General features: G+C 60.9%; 1 protein-coding gene across 1 annotated transcript; it reads left to right on the top strand.

Annotated features, from left to right (window-relative positions):
* Positions 1–6598: 6598 nt before the first annotated feature.
* NIBAN2 (niban apoptosis regulator 2) lies at positions 6599–22428 on the top strand. The gene is made up of 15 exons (XM_086475922.1): positions 6599–6642; positions 7413–7619; positions 8846–9032; positions 12467–12595; positions 12709–12814; positions 13796–13963; positions 17150–17265; positions 17352–17456; positions 18397–18559; positions 19004–19191; positions 19391–19546; positions 20149–20265; positions 20746–20853; positions 20976–21087; positions 21494–22428. Exons 1-15 carry the CDS (start codon positions 6599–6601, stop codon positions 22426–22428), a joined length of 2841 nt encoding a protein of 946 aa, XP_086332048.1.
* Positions 22429–22925: the final 497 nt, after the last annotated feature.

Raw genomic sequence — 22925 nt, 5'->3', positions numbered from 1 at the left:
TTGATATTAACATGCACATTCCTCGCACGAAGCCCCGCAGCAGCCTTGTTCCCGGGGAGCAGCAGGAGACCGGCATCCGCGCCGCGGGAAAACACCCGCCAGCACGTAGCCGGACGCTAATCCCTCGTCTGCTGGGCTGGATGCGGCCCCAAGCCGTGGGAGCGGGGCTGATGCAGGGGGCTGAGTCTGGCTTTGTGGTTGGGATTGGGGAGCCGGAGCAGCGGGTGAAGGGTGTCCGAAGCGCGGTCGAGAGCGCCGTTGGGTTTTTTCGGCTGTTCCTGGGTTGAGGAGCCGCTGCTGAATGTGCTGCTTCGCTGTCAGCCCTGTGGATTTCGTGGTCGGCTTTAGATCCTCCCGCGGCCGCGCTGGGCTTCGGCAGGTTTGTTTGCTCTGGGCTGGGAGGGGAGCGGCGTTGTGCAACCGCTGGAGCTGGGCGCGGTGCTGGGAGACGGGTGGGTGCTGCTACGGTGGGGACAGACCCCCCCTCCCGGGGGCATCTCCAGGGACATCCCCAGGGACATGAGGTGCTGCCAGCAGTTGGCATGGGGAATGCCGCAGGGTGCTGGGTGCCGGTGAAGGGTGCACCTTGCAGGCGGCGAAGCAGAGAGCCGTGTCCCCGACGGGTGCCCCAGCCCTGAGCTGGCACTATGGGCGCTTCTGACTCATCCGGGGGCAGAGCCCTGTGCGGCAAAGGCAGGGCGAGAGAGGACGAACCGGTTCAGGCCTGGGCCCATCTGGTTTCTCCACCGAGGCTCCGCTGCCTCATCCCTTCCTGCTGCTCTGCCCCCATCCTGCCCACCCTTCCCTGCAATGATGTGAGTCAGAGGGCAGCCAGCCGCTCGGCTCAGCCCGGGCACTGCCAGCCACGGAGCTGAGGGGGTGGCAGGATGCATCCCCTTTCCTCCCAGACCATGCCTCCGAGTTGATTGGTAGCTGAAAATATTCCCGATGGATTTTGGAGAAGTGCTGGAGCCAGGCGGTGAGCCCTGTCCTGCTGGATCCGTGGGTGCTGAGCTCTGCCCTGGTGTGGGCATCAGAGGAGTGGACAAAGAGCCAGGCAGGCACTGAGAGCAGCCTCCGCTCTGTTTGTTCCAGATAAGCTCAGTCTAAATCCGGATAGCAGCCTGGAGCAGAAATGCCCTGGGCTGGTTTTGGGTGGGTTTGTGAGAACGAGGCACTTGGGTGCAGGGAAGTAAGCAGGGAAAATGTCCCGTCTTTGCTCTCCCCCCCACCCACCCCGGTTTGTTTTTCCCTGTTTCAGTCTCTCCTGGTCTGTATGAGAGGGAAAAATATGAAGTGCTACGAGTTCAGCCCCCAGATTTTGCTGTTATCAAGAACAAACCCTCCTTCAGCCCCTTGTCTGCCACCGTGTCCCCCCAGGTGGGGAGCTGCTGCCCGACCACCCCAGCCCTGCATCACCCTGGGAGGGATGCTCAGGGGATGCTCAGCCGGGCTGAGTCAGGCCCATAGGAAGGAATTTGTGTTTCTGAGTGGAAATGAACTCAGATCCAAATTCCGGAAACCCTCAACTGCCATTTGGGGGTTAACCCTTCGGGTGCACCTGTCGGTGCTGCGGGATGCTCACCCAGCTCCCTGCAGGGAGATGCAGCGGCTCTCGGTTCTTCTCCACGCCCTGTTGACAGTGGCACCTCTTGGCACCGTCCCTTCTGCTGGTTGTCACTTCGTGGCTGATGCTCAGCCTGTCCAGGGCCACCGCATGTCCTGTCACGCTGCCTGTCCTAAAATCTCGCAGGGACTAGCCTGTGCCGAGCCAGGCCCAGCACTGCGGCAGGGTGAGCTGGCGGGCAGGGCGGGCGGCCCAGCAGCGGGGCTCTGTGCTCGGTGGGGGCAGCCGGTGTCCATGGGCCATCCCAGCTCAGCAGCTGCAGGTGGTGCTCAGGGCTCGTGGGGTGCTGCTGGTTTGAGGTCTGGCTCAGCACCCCCTCCCTGGTGTGCTGGGTAACGCATCCGCAGCATGCTGTGCACCCCATCCCCAGCGTGCTCTGCACCCCGTCCGTGTGTGCACCGTTCCAGCTGCGCTGTGCACCCCATCCCCAGCGTGCTCTGCACCCCGTCCGTGTGTGCACCCTGTTCCAGCTGCGCTGTGCACCCCATCCCCAATGTGCTCTGCACCCCATCCGTGTGTGCACCCTGTTCCAGCTGCGCTGTGCACCCCATCCCTGACGTGCTGTGCACCCTCGGCAGGGGATGCCCAAACACACTGTCTGCATAACGCTGCGGTTTGGGGCACGCGAGTGGCCGAGGGGCAGCGAGTAAACCCCCTGGGCACATTTGGACCAGGCTGCGGTGCGGGATCGCTGAAGCGGCCCCCACCCGGGCACCCTTCACCCAGTCAGTGGCATCAACCACCCTGCAGTGGCCTTGTCCTCGGTTTCCCTTGCTGGAAGAGCCACCCTCATTGTCCTCGTGGGCCACCAGGAAGAACTGGAGCAGCTGGAGAATGGCATGCAGGGGACAGGACGGAGGCAGGGGGTCGGCGTGGGAAAGTCGGCGCTTGGGTGACTTTTCTGGTGGCATGTGCACGGTGGCGCTGCCCATCCTCCCCGGCTCCCCTCCCACTGGCTGGGTGCAGACAGGATGCCGGCGGCTCCGCTACCCCCCGTGCACACCAGGCATGGGAACCGCTGGCCAGGCGGCTGCTCCCTGGCACGCTGGGGACAGCCGGGGATGCCATGGGGCTGTCCTGGTGAGCAGTGCCCCACTGCCTTGCACCGGCACCCCTGCCTGTGCCCAGGGTTCGGTGGCCAAGCGAGGAGGGGCCCTTTTGGTTTTGCTGCCTTTATCTGGGTAGAAATCAGCTTCTGTCCATTCTTGCCTCCCCGAGGTGTGAGCTGGCCGGGCTGGTGGCACTGCATGTCCCTGTCAGTGCCACTGGTGCTGGTGCTGCTGGGAGCCTTTGTTCCCCCAGCAACCCATCTCCACTCGCTAATCATTTACTGGCTAAATTAGTCATTAACTCCTTCCCGGGTGCCTTGGCAAGCCTGGCTGTGCCAGCGCACACTGCTCACGGGTCCCCTGCCAGATGCCCCGCAGGCCGTTGCCACAATGGCACGGGCCATCGCCACCATGGCACATGGGGCAAGGACACCCAGCAAAGGGACGTGATGGCTTCGCCCAGATGTCCGCTCCTCGGTGGCTCTGCACCCACATCCCCGTGTCATCACCCCCTTGCTGAGCTGGCAGCGAGGGGACATGGGATGTCTGCGTGGAGTCAGGGGGAGCTGGGACTTTCCTCCAGCCCCCGCTGAGTCAGGCTGTCCCGCTGGGGCCAGGGAAATGAGCCAGGCAAGGTTTTGTCGAGTGCAGGGGCCACAGCTCAACCGGCCCAGGAGCTCTGCTTCAATGAGCTTTTTTGTCCTTTTTTTTTTAAGATGTTTTCCTGCACCAGCGGGAAAATTCCCTGCCTCCGGTGAGGCATCCCTGTGGCATCCCGCAAGGGCTTGAGCCCGCTGCTGCTCCTGCTCCCACTCATCTCAGTGATGTAAACCCAGGGGGGCTCCTGGGGAAGGCTGGGATTTCAAAGGCACCCTCACACCCCCCCCCGAATGTGGTTAAGTAGCGGCAGAGGGATGGCATGGTCTGTGGAGGGTGTGTCTGGGGACGTGGGGCTTTGGGCTTGCAAAACGGGATGTGGGCTGAAGGGAGGTTGTGGATGACTGTTCCTGCTCGGATTTGTCAGACGCTGGCTTCCAGCCTCTCCTGGGGGGGGTTGCATGTGTGTGCACATGTGTGTGTGTGTGCATGGGTGTGCATGAGCGCATGCATGGGGTGCGTGTGCGTATTTGTGCATGTGTGTGCATCTTGGTGCATGGGTGTGTGCGTGGGTGTACATGGGTGTGCATGTGTGTGTGTGGCTGTTTGTGCATGAGTGTGCATGCATATTTGTGCATGTTTGTGCATATGTGTGCATGCTTGTGCATAGGAGTGTGTGGATACCTCTGCTTCTTCAGGCAGGAGCAGCTCAGCCGCAGAGCACCCGGCGCCCGCTGTCACCTCGTGGGGTGTTTTGGGAGAGTCCCATCCCCCAGGTGCAACTGGGGTGTCCCCCCTGGCCGTGCATGCTTACAGCTCAGCACCTGGGGACCCGCTCCCTGTCCTTCAGCGGAGCCATGAGCGCGGTGGCCCCAGCCAGGCCAGCCCGGGGTGGGGGAGCTGGGGAGCAGGAGGCGGCTCTGCGTCCCCGAAGGCATGGCTGCCAGGACCTTGGCCTGGCTACTGCTGGGGTGCAGAGGGGTGAAGGCTGCTTTGGGTGCAGAGGAGCAGGGCACCCTCACCTACCTTTCCCACTCAAGCTTTAACCCTTTGCTGCCCACCCAAGATCCAGCTACATCAGGAACGGGGAAAGGACATCTCCAACCTCAGCTTATCCAGTGTCTTTGAAGGGGCATGGGGCGATGCTCATGCGAAGAGCAGTTTTGCCGAGCATCCCCGGCAGAGTCTGCCCGGTGCCGTGCAGCTCGTCCCAGCACTGGGGGAGGCTGAGCGGGTCCCCAGCCCTGGGGAGCCGCCTGGGCTGAGCCACCTCCCTGTCCCTGCTGGGCTCTGTCCCGCCTGCGATGTGCTGTGATGCTGCAGCAGCCCTGATCCTGCAGATACCTCCACAGGTCATGGACGTACCCTCTCCACAAGGGCACTGCTGTTGGGTGGGGGCCAAGCAAACTGTGCAGCAAAACCTGTGCAGGATCTGACCTCCCCACTGCCAGATCTGCTGACTCTGCTGGCCACGGCCTGGGCTATTTAAAGCATCATTCTCATTTTCACATGATTTTGAGGGTAATGAGCAAAACGAGCTCTGACCAAACTCTCTGCAAACCAGGGGCTGCCAGGATGGTGTTTCTGAAGCCCCGGTCTCCCCACCACAGTGAAACGAACTGGAGGCACCAAATAGAGGCAGCTGGAGGGAAGGATACAGACAAGCTGCCCATGCTGTTCTCTGGGTGATAAGGGATCTAGGCTAGGCCTGGAGCTCGTGGCTTGTTTCTTGCCCTTGGTTTTGCTCTAAGAGGTGCTGGAGCTAGGGCTGGTCCTTGTCATATGGGAGGTCAGGATAAGAGCTGGCTTCTGCCTTGATCTGTGCATGTGTGGGGCTGGGGCTGGTGCTGAAGATGCTTCCGGGGGCAGGACACAGCCGGTCCAGGCTGCTGGACCAGCTCAGGTGGCTTGCCGTGGTTTCTGGAGTCCTGGGGGTGAGATCCACCTCCTGCCCTGGTTCAAAGGGAGTCAAACTGGACCAGAGCTGCTCTGGCCGGGCCATGACCTCTCAATAAGGAAGGGCTGCACATGCCTTTTGGGGTGCAACCCACATTGCCGGCGGCACCGGCTGCTCCAGGGCTGTTGCCTTCCTGGCCAGCCCGTGCTGTTGTGGTGGCACTGCTTCGGGCTCGGTGCTGGCTGCAGTGGCACGACCGGTCAGGGGGGTAGGCAGGAGCAGGAGCAGGAGCTGCCTCTCCCAGCTGGTTTCGCCCAGACGAGCCTCAGGCTCTGCGATCCTCAGGCGTCATCTGGGACAAGGGCAAACCTGTGCTGCCTGTTCCGTCCCCCTGACAGGGTGTCCTTGCGGGAGCTGCTCGCCCTGCTGTGAGCTGGCTGGGGGGGGGTGATGGGGAGGGTCCTTGGAGACTGGGCAGGGAGGGCTGGAGTGTGGCTGTGGGTGTGGAGCTGATGTGGCATAGCTGGACCCCGCTTCTCACTCATCCTGCCCAGCCCCATGCCCAGCCTGGCCTTGTGGGTTTACCCATCGGCTGGGGTGCCCAGAGCCCTTTGTCCATCCTCCCCGTGCAAAGCTAGCTGCTGCAGAGCCCCTTTATCTCCTCCTGCAGCCACCACGTGCGGCTTAGTCATGGGGACGGCTGGGGAGGGAAGGAGGGGAACCCGGAGGCTGAGGAACAGATGAGGTCTGTGATCAGAGGTGCTGGGGCTCCTGCTGAGCCAGGCATTGGTGCCAAGAGCACCCCTCTGCGACCACAAAGCTGGTGGCTTCCCTCTGCCCTTGCTAGAAGTGGGAGGGCCATGCCAGAGCCTGTGCCAGCCCAGTAACCCTGGCTGCCTGGGGACTGGTGCCTCTGCACGGTGCTGTTTGCAGTGTGCAGGGCTCGGCGTGACGGGGACTGTGATGGTGGCGCCCGGAGCAGCGGGTGGGTGTCAGTGCTGGGAGCTCAGCGGTCCCAAAGCAAACACCAGGCTTGGGAAAGCACCGTCTGCAGGTGGCTGGGGACACCCAGCACCCCCTGGCGTAGTCCCTGTGTGTGCACCTGCTTCCCGGAGCACTTTGCTGTGAGCGTCTGTGCCCGTGGTGGCGGGGTGGGAGCCAGCCGAGCCCCACCGCTCCCTCACCCTGCCATGGCTGGGGGGGGACGGACATCAGGCGGGGGACCGGGAGGAGACAGGGGACACAGATCCCTGGACTGCCACCTGTCCCCGGACCCCTCCAGTCAAAGCTGCTGGTAGAGGGACGGCTGCTCACGTGTGGCCTCGGTTGTGCCGCTGGGGTGGGGGGATGCTCTCTGTAGCCCCCAGTGCTGCCGGGAGGTTTTGTTTGGCCTGGGGAAGGAGCCAGTGGATGGCTTAGCTGGTTCCCATGTGGGACACGAGCCCCACGGAGGGTGCTACGGGCGTGGAGTGGTCAGGTCACCCACTGGCATCATCAATTTGGGCTTCCCACCCTCTGCTCTCAAGCAAAGCCCGGCTGTACCAGCACTAGCAGTCCAGGTCTTGCCGAATCCGGTGTCACCCTGTGTCACCTCTTTGCCACACTGCTGGTCACCTCCTCCTGAACCCCTGTGGGTCCTTTCCTGCCTCCTCTCACTTCCCCAGGGCTGAGTGTGGTGACTGGTGGGGCACCAGTGGCCCCCCAGCATCCCTTCTGCACCCCAGAGGGGCTTGCTGAGCTGGGGGAGGTTTAGTCACCATGGATATTTGACTGCAAATCTTTTGTTTCAGTGTCTGCAAGTAATCGACTTCTGCTTTTCCATTTACTTAAGACCTCCTAATTGGCCCCGTTGTTAATCAGGGAAGAATGAGTGACTAAGCCGTCTCGCCTGCCCAGGGACCAGGGGCTCTTTTTTTCCCATGAACTGAAAGGAAATGAAACCTCAAAATGTCCTTTTAAATCTCAGCTGTCAGCATCGCTGCCCAGAGCCCTGGCCAAAATCATGGTTGTGTAGTCGGGAGTTGCAACAGAGGTGTGGCACGGCTGCAAGCGTGGCGTGGCTGCGAGCTCGCTCTTTTCCAGGAGAAAATGCCAAAATCAGGGGTGAGGAATTTCTTTGCTGGGATGAGCGGGCGTTTCGTTCTTTGCCATGAAAAAACGTTGCTTGAATTTAAAGGGATTTTCAGCCCCGGCACGGCGAGACACCGGCCTGCGGTGTTTGCTCCCGTTGCGGTGCTGGCAGTGCCAGCTTCTCCTCGGGGATGGGTTTATCTGCCCCCAGCCACCGACCTCGGGCAGCATTTTCCTCCGGAGCCTCTCATCCCACGGGGATTTGCAGCACCCTGGAGCAAGCTGCTCCTTCGCGCCAGCTTGGCTGTGAGTGCAGCTCCGGGGCGGCTGCTGCTGGAGATTTTGGCTCCTGCCAAGCTGTGCTGGGGCTGGCGCAAGGGTCTGTTTTGTCTGGGTTCATGCCCCCAGCATCGTGCTGGCTCCTGCACTGGGGATGCGTAGCCAGCATCGTTCCTCCCCGCGCTCATCGCCAGCGCTCTGGCAGAGGCTGAGCCGTCAGAAATAGTTGGAGGCGACTCAAATTCTTTCCTTTTCACAGGCTCTGGGGCATAGTTGAGAGCGAAATTCGAAGTAGAGGCCTCGTGTGCCAAAGGCAGCTCTGGGGAAGTTGTCTTCCAGGACCTGCAATGGGGTTTTTGGTGTAGGTGGGGTCTGGAGCTGGGATGGGGAGTGGAGAGGGCAGGATGCTGTGTGGGGAGGGTGCTGCATGGGGCAGGGTGTTGTGTGGAGCAGGGTGCACATGGGGCAGGAGTGCTGGCAAAGGTTGGGGGGGGGGCGGCCCTGCTCCCCTGCTGTAGCTGATGCCCCAGGAGGAACAAGGAGTTCCTGTGGCTGCCACTGTGGGGCTGGGAAAGTGCTGTCCCTGCTGCTGGGGAACGGGTTTGCAGTGCGTCCCCCCCACCCCATGCATCAAGGGGTGGGGGGCTGCCAGTGAAGGATGCTGCCTTGGGACCACCTGTGGGATGGAGGGGATCCCCTCTGGTGCAGGGTGCAGGGGGGCACCTGGCAGCTCAAGCTCGCCCAGCACCTCAGGCTTACCCTGCTCTGGAGGTGGGGGTCCTGGTTGGGGTCCCTGCCTCGCACAGAGTGGGTGACATGAGGAGCATGTTGAGGACCAGGCTGTCCTTTCCCCTTCGAATCTCCCTGCTGCATGCATGGCCCTGAGCATTGAGCATCGTGGGCTGCAGAGCCTGGAGCCACCCAGCCCCTCCATAGAATGGCCCTTACGGGGCACAGCAGGGTCGGGAGGGTGTGAGTGATGCTTCAGGCTGGGGAATGGGGGTTTGCCCCCCAATCTCAGCTGGCTGAGGCGGTTGCAGAGGGGCTGTGGAGCGGCAGAAGGTGCTGGAAGCCGTCAGCATCGCTGGAATCAGCTTAATGTCAGGAATTTCCTGCCGGGGAGAGGAATCCATGGCATTAACATGAAAGGCCAAAAAAAGAGATCATCCTGACTCCAAATGAGTCCCAGGGCTGGACGGGGAGGGCAGAGGGCAGCGGGCTCAGCCATGGCCCCCACACCAAAGCCTGCTCTGGCAGTCAGGAGGTGTTGAGTGGGTGGGAAGGGCGGGGGGAAGGTGTCTAGGTGGGGTGCCGGGGGTTCTGCAGCAAGGAGATCCCTGAATCCAGCTCCTGCCTAACGTGGCTCTGCTCTCCCCTTGCAGAGAAGACCGGGAAGGTGCTGGGAGAGTTTTGCCGGTGCTACAAGGAGCAGTATGGTGTAGCGCTCTTCAACAGCGTCCGCTATGAGATCGAAGGCAACGGAGGGCCGCAGGCCCAGCTGCTCCACCGCAAGGTAAGAGCCCGGCCCTGTGCGAGGAGCCTGGAGCTGCTGGGGAGCTCCATCGCCACACCCAGCGACCATGGACTGATGTCCTCCCCAAAGCCCGGGCACATCCCCTCTCCCCGTTCCACCCTGCCAGGGTGGTATGTAGCCCCCACATCACTGGTCCAGCCCATCCCTGTGGTGTCGTGCAGCACGTGGCGCGCCCTGGGACAGTTTTCTTTCCCAGCCCATGCAACGAGCACACCCAGCAAGCAGGGGCAAGGCTGGCTTTTGGCTTCAGCCCCTGTGGATATCTGTGCTTGATGCCAGGGCTGGCAGGAGCTCCCGAGACCCCCTTATGCCCAGGGAAGCCCCAAGCAGGGCGTTCTGGGCTGTCATCCTCCTGCTCCTGGGTACAAGAGATGCTCCAGCCCAGGTGAATGCCTGAGGAGGGGTAGGAAACCCCTGGCAGGCATCCCTGACCCTGCAGAGGAAGAGAAGGTGGCTCTGAGGCTCATCTCCAGCAGCCGCATGTATCCTGCCCAGAAAAAGGTCTCCAAGCATCCCCCCTTGTTGCTTGCGGGACCTGGGGATGGATCCTGCCCTCCCCTCCTGCCCCCAAAGGCAGATGCACACCAGCCAGGGCTTCTCACTGGCAGACAGGGTTTGGGGTTCCTCCCTGGCCGGGTCGGGGGAGCTGCTGTCCTGTGGGTGCTCCTTGAAAGCAGAAGGAGGTGTGCTTGCACATGGGGACAGGCTTCTGCTTTTGTCTGGGGCTTAAAGGGGTGTTTTTTTAAGAAATTGAGAAATTACATCCATGAGATGAAACTCAAGCCCTGGATGCTCACAGCGGTTGTCTCCCTGGCCCACCCACGGAGGTGACGCCTTGCCCAGGCACCTGGACATGCCCCATCTCCTCTGAAAGCTGCCTGGGTGCTGGGTGTGTTGAGGAAAATAAAGGTGTGGAGGTTCCTGGGTGGGAACCGGGCGCTTGGAGTCCTCAGCGAGGCGTCCCTTGGGTTCCTCGCAATTTGGCAGATGCCTTCAGCTTCCCCTGGGGTGTACCTCCATCCCAACGTTGGTTGCTTCATTAAAATGCTCCAGCAAGCAGCCCAGGAATGTCTGAGGAAGGCGCCGAGGCGAGGAGGTCAGGGACACTGTGCAAGCCTTTTAAAACACCAGCGTATAAATAGGACATTCCTCTTGTGAGATGTCCCGCCTGCTGCCCCTCTTCTGCCGGGGTCCCGGCAGTGCCACCGGGAGGTACCGAGGCTCCAGACACCGTGGGGACCTGCATGTCTGTGGGGTGGCTGGGGAGAGCATCTCCTCCAGCTGGGCTTTGCGCTCTCCAGATATGCCCCAAAAGTTGTGGATGTCAAGAAGATGCAGGGTAGCATCCTCCCTGTTAGGCAGGTCCAGCTGGGATGTGAAATACGGGTTTTTTACATTTTATTTATTTATGACCTTTTTGTGTGTGTGTGATCTCTGTGGGGATGCGTCGCTCAAAGGCAGCTCCTGCAGTGATACCAGGGGCTGGTGGCCCTCCTGGGCAGAGGGGGCCAGCTGGGCTGGGGTCCAACGGATGGTTCCGTCACCTGAAATGCCAGCAAGAAGCAACAGCAACGAGACTGAGGAATAAAAATTTCTGCCTTTGGTCTCTCCAGCCCAGGTGTCCCCAGGCAGCGCCCCTGAAAAACTGTCCCTGAGCATCCTCTGTTCTCATAGCAGCCCCTCCTGCCTCTCTCGGCCGAGCCCCAAAGCTGACATCTCGCTCCCCATCGCTCCCCGTCCCCGCGGCAGGGATGCAGGCAGCGTGGGACCCACCGCCCGCGCGCTCCCCAGCCCCCTCCCTGCCCAGCCTAGCAATTTGGCACATACCTGCCTGTCCCAAATATTTGCTGGGGTTGGGTGGTGCCGCCTCGGTGCCTCCCCTGGGCGAGGAGGGTGTGCGAGGAGGGGACAGCTGTGCTGTGGGCGCCTGGGATGCTGGTGGCCATGAGCCACCATTCCCCGGCTGAGGGTCCCCCGGACCCATGTCGGAGCTCAGCCTGGGTGGTATTTCATTAGCAGCTGGTCTGTACGGCTTTGTCTGCCTCTGGCAGCGGTTTCGAAGCTACTTTATAAGGGCTGAATCCCCTTGGATGAGCCACCCCAGTGAGACACTGACGGGGACTCCCGGAGCCACTTTTCTGTCCCCATCCCTGCTTGTGGCCTCAGGGTTCGGGCTCTCATCGCTCCTACTGTCCCCCAGCCCTGCAGGGCTTGCTTCATGTTTCCTTCTCCCCCATCCAAGGCCTTTGGAAAGCAGTAAGGAGCAGTGAGGTGCTGTCAGCTTGTTTGCTGAGCCAGGCTGCTCTCAGACCTCCCTACCGCCCAAGAGGATGGGGGGTTGGGGAGCAGTGGGGGGTTTGGGGAAGGCAATGGGGTGCCTGTGAACCCAGAGATGGACAGAGCAGGGAGAGGAGAAGGCAAGGTCCTGGTGCTGGGCACGTGGTGGGACCCAAGCCCTGGCTGGTCCCACCTGATGGCCACCATGATGGATGGTGGGTGGCCATGGCAGGAGACGCGATCGCCATACGCTCCCACCCTCACGAGAGCTCTCAGCTCTTGTTTATGTTCTTGGGATCATAAAAATTCTTGGGACAAATTCTTGGCTCGATCAGCCAGCCTGTGTTTGGGACGGCGTAAACGCTGCCGGCGTGCAGGCCAAAAGATGCTGGAGAGCTGGTGAGGGGCTGCTCAGCCCCGGAGGGGAACTCAGGGGCACGGGATGTTCCCGTCGCTGGTCCTTCATGAAGCCCAGAGCATTTAAGCATCGTCTGGTGCTGGGCTGTGTGGGGTGGTCTCTTGCTTTTCCTCTTCCATGTCCCATCGGAGACCATGGTAGGGCAGGGCTTGGTTCCTGCTGTCTGCAGCTTGCCTCTGACCCACGCCCTGGCAGGACCTTCTGGTTGATGGCCACTACCGAGCAGTACCATGTATGCAGCCGCCTGTCCCAAGCTGGGGAAATCACAGTAGTTGAGGTTGGGAAGAGCTGCTGGAGGGCTGTGCTCCAACCTACTGCTTGGGCAAGTGAGCTTATCTCACTCAGCTGAGCTTGGTGTATCTCCCAGGAAGGAGGTGCCTGGGATAGAGGCATGACCACCACCATGGTGAACACTGCCATGTGCAACTTCACTCCTGTATGAGCAGCCCCTCTGAGGTTTTCTAGGGCTGTGCATGTGGTAACCCTCGAAGTTGTCACCCAGCTGCACCTGTTCAGGCACCAAAATTTGCAGTGCTATGGGAGATAATCCAGTGATGAACTTGGGGAACCCTCAGCATGGCCCTAGCACAGAAAACCCCACCCAAACCACCACACATGGACCTTGCTGAGCTCCCTGAGCCAGGCTGCAGCTGTGGGATGGAGGGGTACCCAGCTGCCCCCCTCCCTGTGCCACCCACCGGGTGTCTCTTCCCCGCAGGTCCCCCTGGAGGACCACGTCATCTACTCGGGCAACCTCTTCCAGTACATTGAGGAGAACAAGAAGTGGAGGAACCGCTTCTGTGTGGTCCCACACAACTATGGCTTGGTCCTCTATGAGAACAAACTGGTGAGGGGCCCTTTCACCCATCTCCGACGGGCACAGCTCCAAAGGGGGACACCCCATCGCTGCACTGGCGTGGCTGTGCTCCCCATCATCCATGACCATCTTTTTCTGCTCAGGCCTATGAGCGGGACTTGCCACCCCGTGTGCTGGTCAACAGTGCTGGCTACAAGATCCTTACCTCCGTGGACCAGTACCTGGAACTGGTGAACAGCAGCCTGCCTGGTGAGTAGTCTTAGTGGCTGTGGGGTGAATAGGGATGCTTGGGGTCACCTACACTCCGATGCTGCTGGGCATCCCTTGGAGGCCTTTCGGAGGGGATGGTTTCAGGATATGGGCACCCCTGGGGACCTTTGGGAAGGGGTAGTTTTGGGATGCGAGCATCCCTTGGGACCTTTGGGAGGGGTGGTTTTAGGGTGTAGCACCTCTGGGAACCTTCAGGAAGGGTGGTTTTGGGGTGTAGCACTGCTGGGGACCTTTGGGAAGGGTGGTTTTGGGGTGTAGCACCACTGGGGACCTTTGGGAAGGGGTGGTGTTGGGGTGTGGGGCTATAGGGAAGGAGAACAGTCCCGTTCCGCCATGAGGGGTAGGGTGCAGTGTGAGGTGTCTGCTGCTCGGGTTCTGCCACAGCCACTGGGGAAGGAAGGAAAATGTGTCTGCAGCTCCGTGAGAGCTGCCCCAAGTTGCTGCCACCTCCCTTTCCCCGGAGCCCTGGCCAAAGGCAGCAGCTCCCGTTCCTCCATCCAGACCCCCAGGAGGACCAGCCACCACCCTACTCACTGTCCTCCTGCCCCAGGTCCCTAAAGGCCAGTGCAGCCCCCAGGGAGTGGGGCAGGAGCTGCTGAAACAGCTCACCTAGGGCAGCGAGCCCTTTGCTGGTTGAGGGCATGTGCACGATGGCAGCAGGGTCAGGCTGGCAGCTCTGAGGAGCGTTTCATGCTGGAAATAATGATTTTTTTTTTTTTTTCCAATTTTCACTTCTGGTTTCCTTTTTGGAAGAACAAGGCTCGCTCTTTGCACATTTTTTGCCCCATGTTTTTGGTAGAACTCACAGCAAAGGCACTGGGAAGGAGCCGTGGGGTTTTGTGTGCCCCTGCTACACCCCCAGCCCCAAATGCTGGGGGAGATGGACACCCCCAACCCTGCAGCATCCTCCTCCCTGTCTTGCCCCGTCTGCTCCTTAAAGCATCCTTCCCCCCTCCGCAGGCGTGACGCCCAAATCGGGGCACTCTCCCATCCTGAAGTGCCCCACGGATTTCCCCCTCATCCTCTGGCACCCCTACGCCCGGCACTATTACTTCTGCGTGATGACGGGCAAGGAGCAGGAGAAGTGGCGGGCAGTTTTCCAGGACTGCATACGGCACTGCAACAACGGTGAGCCATGCTGGGGGGGATGGCGTGGGGAGAACATTGTCCTCCTGCTTCTGGAGAGGGTGTTGGGGACCCTGCGGTGGTTGGGTTGGGTTTAGGGCCAAAGAGCACGATTTGGATGTCAAGAGGAGGAATTGGCTGGGCGTTGTTGAGCACCATCCTCTTTCTGAGTGAGGGTGGAGGTGGGAGGGATGCAGCCGCCCCGGGCAACCCTGTGCCCGGCTTCATCCCGCTGCCCGTGAGGAACACGATGCCTGCACCAAGGCAGAAAGCATTTGCAGGAGCCAGCATGGAGCCTGGCTCAAGAGACACTTTGATGCCTAATTTCCACCCTGAGGTAGAAAATATTTGGTAATTAAAGTCATCAAAACTCCAAACTCCACCATCCTGCACCCTGCCCCGCCGGCACCACCCGGGCTCTGGTGAGCGAGGGCAGCCAGGGCTGCGGGCAGAGGGAGTGCAGGGCTGCGCGGGGCCGGGGTGGAGGCAGGACCTGCCTCCCATGTCAGCGATACTCTGGCAGGAAAACACGATTTTCCTGCTTGGCTGTGGCCTGTGCGCTCCTGGGCTGAGACCCAGGTCCCAGCAGTGCCTTGAATGGTGAGAAGTTTCCTGGGGAAGGAGGTGCCAGTGATGAAACCTGCTCAAAAATCAGGTCTTTTAGTGGGCAAAGAGCAATGCTGCCTCTTTTTTGAGTGCTTCGTTCACTCCTGGGAGCTCCGTGTAGCCCTGATTTTGCCAGAGCTGCTGTTTAGGGAGCGGAGTAATGGGGCTGGATCCAGAGCCTGCGTTGCGGTGGGGGTTTCCATCCTCCCTTGTTAGATTAAACCTTCTGAAAACTGTGCTCTTTCCCTTCCTTTTGGTGCTCCTCGCTGCAAAAGACGTCCACGCACTGTTCGTGAGCTGGGGGTGTCCGAGGTCATTGGGATGAGCCTGTCCCCGCAGCCCAACCAAGGCCTGGGCTCCTTTGGGGGGGCTGGGTGCGGTGACCCCTCCAACCGCTCACCCCCCCCGGATGCTGCAGCAGCATCACTGCTGCATGCGGCTCAGCACCCCAGGACCCACCCTGTGCTTGCTGGGTGGACCCACAAAGCTGGGGCACTGTGAGCAAAACCAGCTCCTGCTAAAAGAGGAATTGATCTCTCCTACTAACAAAAAGCCAATTTATTTATCTTTAATTTCCCCACCCGGCTGCTGGGTGCTGCTGCGGGAGAGAGGAGAGATGTGAGCCCCTTCGCCATCCCCATTGCCAGCCAGGGTTGTGCCATTAAATCCTCTCCGCTCTTCTTCGTCAGCATGTGCTGAAAAAATCTTACACGGCTGGGCAGTGGCCCAGGGAAGGCTGGTTGCTGGTGGGTTTCCGTGTTTCTACGGCCTGGGTTTCTCTGTGAGATGGTTCTTCCCTCCTGAGCACCATCTCTGCCCCTCACTGCTCCTGCAAGGTCCGAGATAATGTTTCAAATTCCATGAAAGTTCTTTTGTTGTTGTTGAGCAATTTTGTTTATTTTTTTCCTAAATTAGAGGCTCTGTTCCTCCCTCCGGTTGTGATTAGTGTGGGAATTTTCACCTCCCTTTTTAAGACTGTATTTTTGTAACACTAGTTCTTCTGTAGGGACGGGGGGCGAACATCATTCCTCACACGGGAGGTGAGGTTTCCCCAGTCTGGGTGTCCTTGGCTGCTCTCAGAATGTCCCTTGCTCTGTGTGGTGGCACGTGGGGCTGGAGCAGCGCTCTTGCCCCTTGATGCAGGCAGACTGCCTCATTCAACTGTGTTTTGGGCAAAAAGCAGCTTCAAACTCACGTTTCTTCTTCAGTGCCATTCTCCCAGCAAGAGGAGATTATCCTGTGCCGTGAGTGGGGTGGACTTTGAAAAAGTCGAGGTTTAGCATCGCTCTCTGGTGTCGGGTACTCCAATTCCGTGGTGCACCATCACCCCGGGAGCCTTTCCAGGATAGGGTCCAGGCTTGGGCAATGCCTTCCTATCCCCAACAAGGCAAGCTCAGATCAGTGCTTAATTACCTGAATATTAATTAAGGTCATTAAATTTGCCCTGTGAAGTGGCATGGGATGGGTCCCCACAGCCAGAGCCCGCTGCCCCGCCGAGCTCAGCCAGGGACAAGTGACCCTGGTGGGGCAGATCCAGGTGGCTTCTCCGGGGGGGGCAAATCCTGCCCCGCTCTCCGCATGGTTTGGAGGATGAGGTTTTTGGCTGCAGGAGCTCTGGCAGGGGACTGAAGCCCGTACCAGGCTGTCCCGCCTGGGAGGTGACACTGAGCTGCAAGGAGCTGTGGATGGAGAAGCGCCGGCCCCTGAAAGCTCAGCCCTGCTCTGGCTCCCACCGAGCACTGAGAAAGGGTCAGACTTGACTTTCTCAGTGGTTTTTTTTCCCCTGTATATTAATCTGCCCCTTAGGAAAAGCTGCTTAGGCTTGGAGTTAAGTGTAATCATCTTAGAAAAATCTGTGTGCGTTGGAAAAGATCTGCTCACTACCCCAGGCTGTCTGTCCTTCCTGGGAAGGGAGAAACCACCCCTGGCTGTGTCTCCCCCGCACGCCGGCTTGCTGGGCGGTCCAGGGACCTGCTACAACCCTCTGCTGTCTTCGCTGCGGGGATGCTCTGTGGGAGCCTCCCAGCAGGGTGGCTCTGCTGGGGGACCCTTCACCACAAGGCCACCCTGGGCTCAGATCCCATCCTGCTTCCCTTCTGCCAGGAGTCTGGGCACAGGGAGAGGAGTCAGGGTTCTGGGGGGGTTTGCTCCCAGGAGTGTTTCTCTCTGGCTGGCAGGCACCTCCGCAGCCGGAGCCTGGAGAGGCTGGGGCATGCGTGGGACGTGTGCCAGCAGGGTCCCAGGCTGTCCTGCCTGTCCGCTGTCCCCATCTCCTCCTCCTCCTCCTCCCTGTGGTCCGGCTCTGGAGGGGTTCAGTCTGTGGACAGAGTGGGAGCCCCCCCAGCCACTGGTGTGTCTGGGAGACTGCTGCCCCACACCCGGTCAGAGGCAGAAGCTTGGGATGGGGTCCCCTAGTCCTGGTGACAGCCCTGGGCTCCTTGTGTGAGTCTGAGAGTGTGGGGGACACAAGTGACCCCCTGCAAAGGTGGGCTGGGGGTGCTAGAAGGAGCTGGGCTGGCTGCCCCTCGCTCCCTGTGCCAGGCTGCTCACTTGTGCCCACCCCCGCCACCGTCCCCTCCCCAGGGATCTCCGAGGACTCCAAAGTGGAGGCTCCAGCTTTCACAGACGCCGTCCGCATGTACCGCCAGTCGAGGGAGCAGTATGGCACCTGGGACATGCTCTGCGGCAACGAAACCCAGGTAGGGCCTGTGTCCCCCCCCCAGGCTGGGGTTGGGGCCGGGGGCTGGGGGCTGAGCAGGGTCCCCAAAGCCTCCTGCCTTCGCAGGTCCTGAGCAACCTGGTGATGGAGGAGCTGCTCCCCGAGCTGAGGACCACCATCGGCCCCCGGCTGAAGGGCAAGGCTCAGGAGCGCCAGCGGACCTGGATCCAGGTGTGGGGTTGGGGTTGCCGGGTTGGCGGGTGGTCATTGTCCCCTGCCCTCCCCCTGCCTGCACTGCCTCTGCTTTGGGGGCTGCGCTGCTGCCTCGCTTCCCCGCCGGGCTCGGTGCCCACCGGCTTTCCTGCCTGTCAGAGCCAGTGCTGCCCCCCTGCATCGCCCCCTCTCCCGGCCCCCACCAAAGAAGCTGTCCTTATTCTCCACTGTGGCTTTTTAAAGCTCCTTGTTGTGCCCCTGTGAGCAGCCCTGCCCACCCGTCATCCCTGGGGCGAGGGAAGCAAACAGGAGGAAGCCCAGCCCTGGAGCAAAGCCCGTCCTGGCTATATTTAGTGAGCCATTTTTAGAGCAGCACAGGCTAAATCCAGCCCAAACCCTTGCGAAAGACTGAGGGCTCTTCAAAACTGTCTGTTAAAACCTTAAAAGCCGATAGATAATTACCACCAGGCTCGTAGTGTGCCACTGGAGTAGCCTAAAAATGCACAAATGCCGCTTTTTCAGTAGCTGCGGTCTTTGCTGCAAAGCTGGGAAGCCCGAGGGAGGGAGGAGGGGCGATGCTTCTGCCTCCTGACAGCCCCGAAATCGCAGTGTTTGGCCGTGAAGTGAGAGAGAAGCCTCAGCAAGCGTCTCCATCCTGCTCATGGGGTTGGCTTCTGAGACCCCAGGCAGGTTGAGCGGAGCAGGGCACAGCTTTCAAAGGGGGTCAGGGGCTCTCCTGCCCAGACCACCAGCATCCCTGGACCATCAGCACCCCTGGACCACCAGCATCCCCAGACCTGCTTGGGGGAGACTGGCTGACAGAGGCTACAGGGAGGGGTCTGGTCAGGGCATTGGCAAAGGCTCAGCAGGTCCTGCTGGCACCTGGTGCTGGAGGTGATGATGAGCAGGGGCAGCAGGAGGTGTGGGGGGCAGCTGACCACCCCATCTGTCTTGCCAGATCTCAGATGCCGTCTATAGGATGGTCTATGAGCAGACCAAGGCCCAGTATGATGCAGCGGTGGCCAAGTGTGAAGAGGAGCGGCCCCAGATGGAGAGCACCATCCGCACGGACATGGACCAGATCATCACTTCGAAGGAGCACTTGGCCAGCAAGATCCGAGGTACAGCCCTGTGGGGAGACATGCGGACGTGGATGTGTGTAGCTGTGTCTGTGACCGGCTCCTGGCAGGGCATCACCCCTGTTTCACCAACACTGTTCCTGGGGTGCACCATGGCTCCTGCCAGCATGGCCTGGAACCCTTGCGGGGATGCCAGCAGCCACAGTGGCCAGGGTGCATGTCCTCGTTGGCATTGTCCCAAGAGGTGGGGGGTGAGGTGGGCAGTGACCCTCCCAAGCAAGACAACGGGGCAGGAATGGGTTCAATACAGACTGAGGGCCCTCTGCAAGAACCCCTTGCATTGTCCTGCAAGTCTGGGAGCCTTCTCCTGGATGGGACAGGGGAGAGGGGCAGGTTGCCCTCCCTAGGGTGAGTTTAGGACCTGATTTGAAGAGATGGAAGGGCAGAGGAGGAGCCTCACTGTGCTTATCCCCACTCTTTGCCCAGCGTTCGTCCTCCCCAAAGCGGAGGTCTGTGTTCGTAACCATGTCCAGCCCTACATCTCCTCCATCCTGGAGGCCCTGATGACCCCCACGAGCCAGGGCTTTGCCGAGGTGCGGGAGGTATTCTTCAAGGAGGTGACAGACATGAACATGAACATCGTCAACGAAGGTGGCCTGGAGAAGCTGGTGGAGGTGAGATCTGGTGATGCTCCTTCCTGCCTGGTGGGCTTGGGGTTTGCAGGGCTGGTCCTGCTGCCATTCTCAGCGCGGACAGGGTGGGGGACCCCAGGCTGAGAAAATACAGGGGATGGAGCCTGTGTGGGGTGGCGTGTCCCAGCCCTGAGTGCGTGGAGAGGCTGTCCTGCCCTGCTGAGCTTGGCTTTATCCCCAGTACATGGAGAAGCTTTCCCACCTGGCCTTCCACCCCGTGAAGATGCAGTCGTGCTATGAGAAGATGGACCAGCTGAAACTGGAGGGCCTTCAGCAGCGGTTCGATGTCTCCAGCACATCCGTCTTCAAACAGAGGGCCCAGATCCACATGAGACAGGTAGGACAGGGCCCGGGGTCCTCCTGTGTCCCTCCAGGCTGAGCACAGAGAGCTGGGGAGCAGAGTCAGAGCGGGGAGTCCAGGCTGGTCCAACCCAGGCAGGGATTTAGCTAGGATGTCTGTCCTGTCTTGGGGACTTTCATGTCATTGTCACCCAGATGACACACACAAGGGTGTGTGATGGATCTGGCCAACCCCTTTGGTCTGGAGCCCAAGCAGGGAGGGAGCCCACGGGTGGGCAGCAGCATGGGGCACCCTTCCAGTGTGGACTCAGCACCCAGCTTGGGTGTCATGGCACAACTGCCCCTTTGCCACCGAGCCCGCTGGCACCAGCAAGGCTAGTAAGCCAAATTTTGGGGTCTTGCTCAGCCAAACCTGGAGTGGGGTGTAGAAGGGGGGGGCAAGTGCAAACCAGTTTCGGGCACCCTTCTCCTCCAGCACCCTTGGTCCCCAGGGTGGAGCCCGTGGATGACATGCTGGGATGCTGGGGACCTTGCCAGTGTGAAGGCTCATCTTGGTGTGGCAGTGCCCCAAAAGACCCCCCTGCCCACCCCCATGGTTGGTCTCTTTGGGTCCCTCTGACCACCTGCCTCTGCTCACAGCAAATGGACGACGCCGTGTACACATTCGAGACGCTGCTCCATCAGGAGCTGGGGAAGCTGCAGGGCAAAGATGACTTGTGCAAGTCCATCCAGCGCATCCTCGAAAGGGTGCTCAAGGTGAGGGGTGGTGGGTCGAGGCCTTTGGTGGCCCTCAGTGGCCTTGTTCCAAAGACCAGCAGCCCAGGGAAGAGACCAGACATGTCCTTACCAATTTTAACCGAAGTCTTCTGGGGAAATACTTCTTTATATTGAGATTTTCATGCATTTTGCTGGGATGTGGGGCAGGTGAGTGGGAAATCACCTGGAGGAGCCATGGCTCCTCTGCCTACATGCATCACTGTAGAAGCCACCCAGGGTTCAGACTGTCCCCAAAAACCTTTCTGCAGACAGCAGTGGAGGAGCTGACTCCCACCTGGGCTCAGGCCCCCTCCGGGAACTGGCTGGAGAGGAGGCAAGGGGAGGAGAACCTGCTCACATCCACGCAGAACGGGTTGGGGGGTGTGCAGCAGGCAAACCACAGAGGGTTGTGCCTGTGGGCAGGGGAGCTGCCAGCCCACCGCCCCCTGTGACCCGGGGCTGTCTCTGCTCACCCTGCAGAAGTACGACTACGACAGCAGCACCGTGCGGAAGAAGTTCTTCAGGGAGGCCCTGCTGCAGATCACCATCCCCTTCCTGCTGAAAAAGCTGGCGCCGACCTGCAAGGGGGTAAGAGGGTAAAGTTTGGGGTGGCGGGGGCGGGGCAGGAGGACCACCCTCTGCTGCAGAGGTGCTGGAGCATCCCTCCTGTCCTGTCCCCGCCGGGCTGAGTGGCCTCTCGCCTGTGGCAGGAATTAGCCAAGTTTCAGGAGCTGATCTTCGAGGACTTTGCCAGCTACATCCTGGTGGAGAACACTTATGAGGAGGTCGTGCTACAGTCGGTGATGAAAGACATCATGCAAGGTAGGGTCCTGCGGTGCCAGGGAGCTTGAGGAGGGGCTGATGTGTCCAGCACCCTGGGGTGGCTGGTGGGTGCTAGGTTGAGTCAATGTAAGCCGAGTCTGGGCTCAGCAGAACCTGGAGGGCCCGTGATGGGTGCTGGGGGCTGTAGGAGGAGGGGGTGACCCCGTGCAGGGTGCTGGGGGGCTGTACAAGGAGGGGGTGACCCCATGGAGAGTGCTGTACCAGGGCAGCTTTTCCACCTCGCCTTCCTGCTGGCAGGGCTGAGCAGCGGGTGGGATGCTGAACCCTCTCCAGACACCTCTCCCTGCACCCTGCACCCAAGGGGAGGACTGGGAGAGGTGCCTGAGCCTGGGGGGGTGCTGCCCCGTGCTCGCAGCCCATCTGACATCCCTCTCGGTGCCCCCAGCTGTGAAGGAGGCAGCCGTCCAGCGGAAGCACAACCTGTACCGTGACAGCATGGTTATGCACAACAGTGATCCCAACCTGCACCTCCTGGGCGAGGGCATCCCCATCGACTGGGGCGAGGAGTACAGCGGGCAGCCGGAGGCCGAGCCGGACACCGACAAGCGCCGCAGGGCCAAGCAAGTGGTGTCGGTGATCCAAGACGACGAGGGGGTCCTGCCCTACGAGGTGGGCGCCGAGGCGCTGCTGCAGCCCAGCTCCCCAGAGCCACAGGAGCCAGAGGAGCAAGATCCTGGGGTGCCACCGAGCTCCCCAGATGGGGTGGAGAAGATCCGGGAGGCGCTGGCGAAGGAGAGCCTCGGGGATGGCGTTGAGGTGGAGGAGCGGCTGACGAATGGTACCGATGCCACACAGGAGAGCGGTGCCACCGAGGAGGTGGTGGTGGTGGTGGTGGCAGGGTCTGTCCCAGCTGATGTCCCCCAACAAGGTCCAGCCAGTGAGGGGGATGGGGTGCACTGTGCCACATCGGCATCACCTGCACCTGGAGCCGAGGTCCCATCAGGGGCTGGGGTGCAACGTGCCACACCGGCATCACCCGTACCCAGAGCCGATGTCCCGTCAGGGGCCAGCGTGCAACACACCGCACCGGGATCACCCAAACCCCAAGCTGATGTCCCATCCAAGGCCAAGGTGCCCCATGCCACACCGGCATCACCCAAACCCCGAGCCGATGTCCCGTCCGAGGCCAAGGTGACCCATGCCACACCAGCATCCCCCACATCTGAAGCCGAGACCCCATCACTGTCCACGGGGACGGCTTGCCACCAGCCCAGTGACAAGGAGACGGGTGAGGAGGTGGCCCCCCCGGGTGGCACATGCAGCCCCCTGCAGCCCACAGGCACGACGGAGAGTGGTGAGGGGGTGCAGACTGAGTTCTAGCCCTCGGCCCCCCATCACTGTGGACTGGCCCTGGTGACACCGGGGGTTGGGGTAGGGGGAATAGGACCCACGGCGCTGCCGGGGGTGGAGAGCAGCGCCACGGGAGAGGGAGGGGATGGGAAACACCAAGACCTTATTGCCTAGCCGGGGGGAGGGGGTCCCCGCTGCTGTGTGGGGCTGACCACAGCCAAGTGGTCCTACTGGGTCGGACTGGGGGAGGCCCCTGGCCCGGCATGGGGTGCCCTCTGCACTCTGCTCTGTCCTTCTTCTGCCTTATTTTCTCCTTTTCTACTGAAGAGATGCTTTATCTGCCCCCCCCAGCCCAAGTGCCTGGGGCTGCTGGGGGGGCTGGCACTAGCCCTGCTGTGGGTGGGTGTGCAGGATGCTCCCGGCTGCCCTGGGGTGTGTGTGTGTGTGTGTGTCACCCCCTGCCCCAGCCTGGGGAGTTTCTGGGAGCTTGCCCACCGCCATCCCACCCAGCTGGCTCTGGGAGTGCC

The sequence above is a fragment of the Leptosomus discolor genome, chromosome 19 (assembly GCF_034619465.1).
Source record: "Leptosomus discolor isolate bLepDis1 chromosome 19, bLepDis1.hap2, whole genome shotgun sequence".
In the NCBI taxonomy this organism is placed as follows: domain Eukaryota; kingdom Metazoa; phylum Chordata; class Aves; order Leptosomiformes; family Leptosomidae; genus Leptosomus; species Leptosomus discolor.
This window is presented reverse-complemented; position numbering and strand designations above follow the sequence as displayed.

Coding starts and splice junctions, on each gene's coding strand:
- NIBAN2 (XM_086475922.1), top strand. CDS start 6,599: ATGTGGGACACGAGCCCCACGGAGGGTGCTACGGGCGTGGAGTG. Junction 7,620..8,845: donor GTGCTGGGGCTGGCGCAAGG/GTCTGTTTTGTC, acceptor GGGGTTCTGCAG/CAAGGAGATCCCTGAATCCA. Junction 12,596..12,708: donor TCCTCTATGAGAACAAACTG/GTGAGGGGCCCT, acceptor TTTTCTGCTCAG/GCCTATGAGCGGGACTTGCC.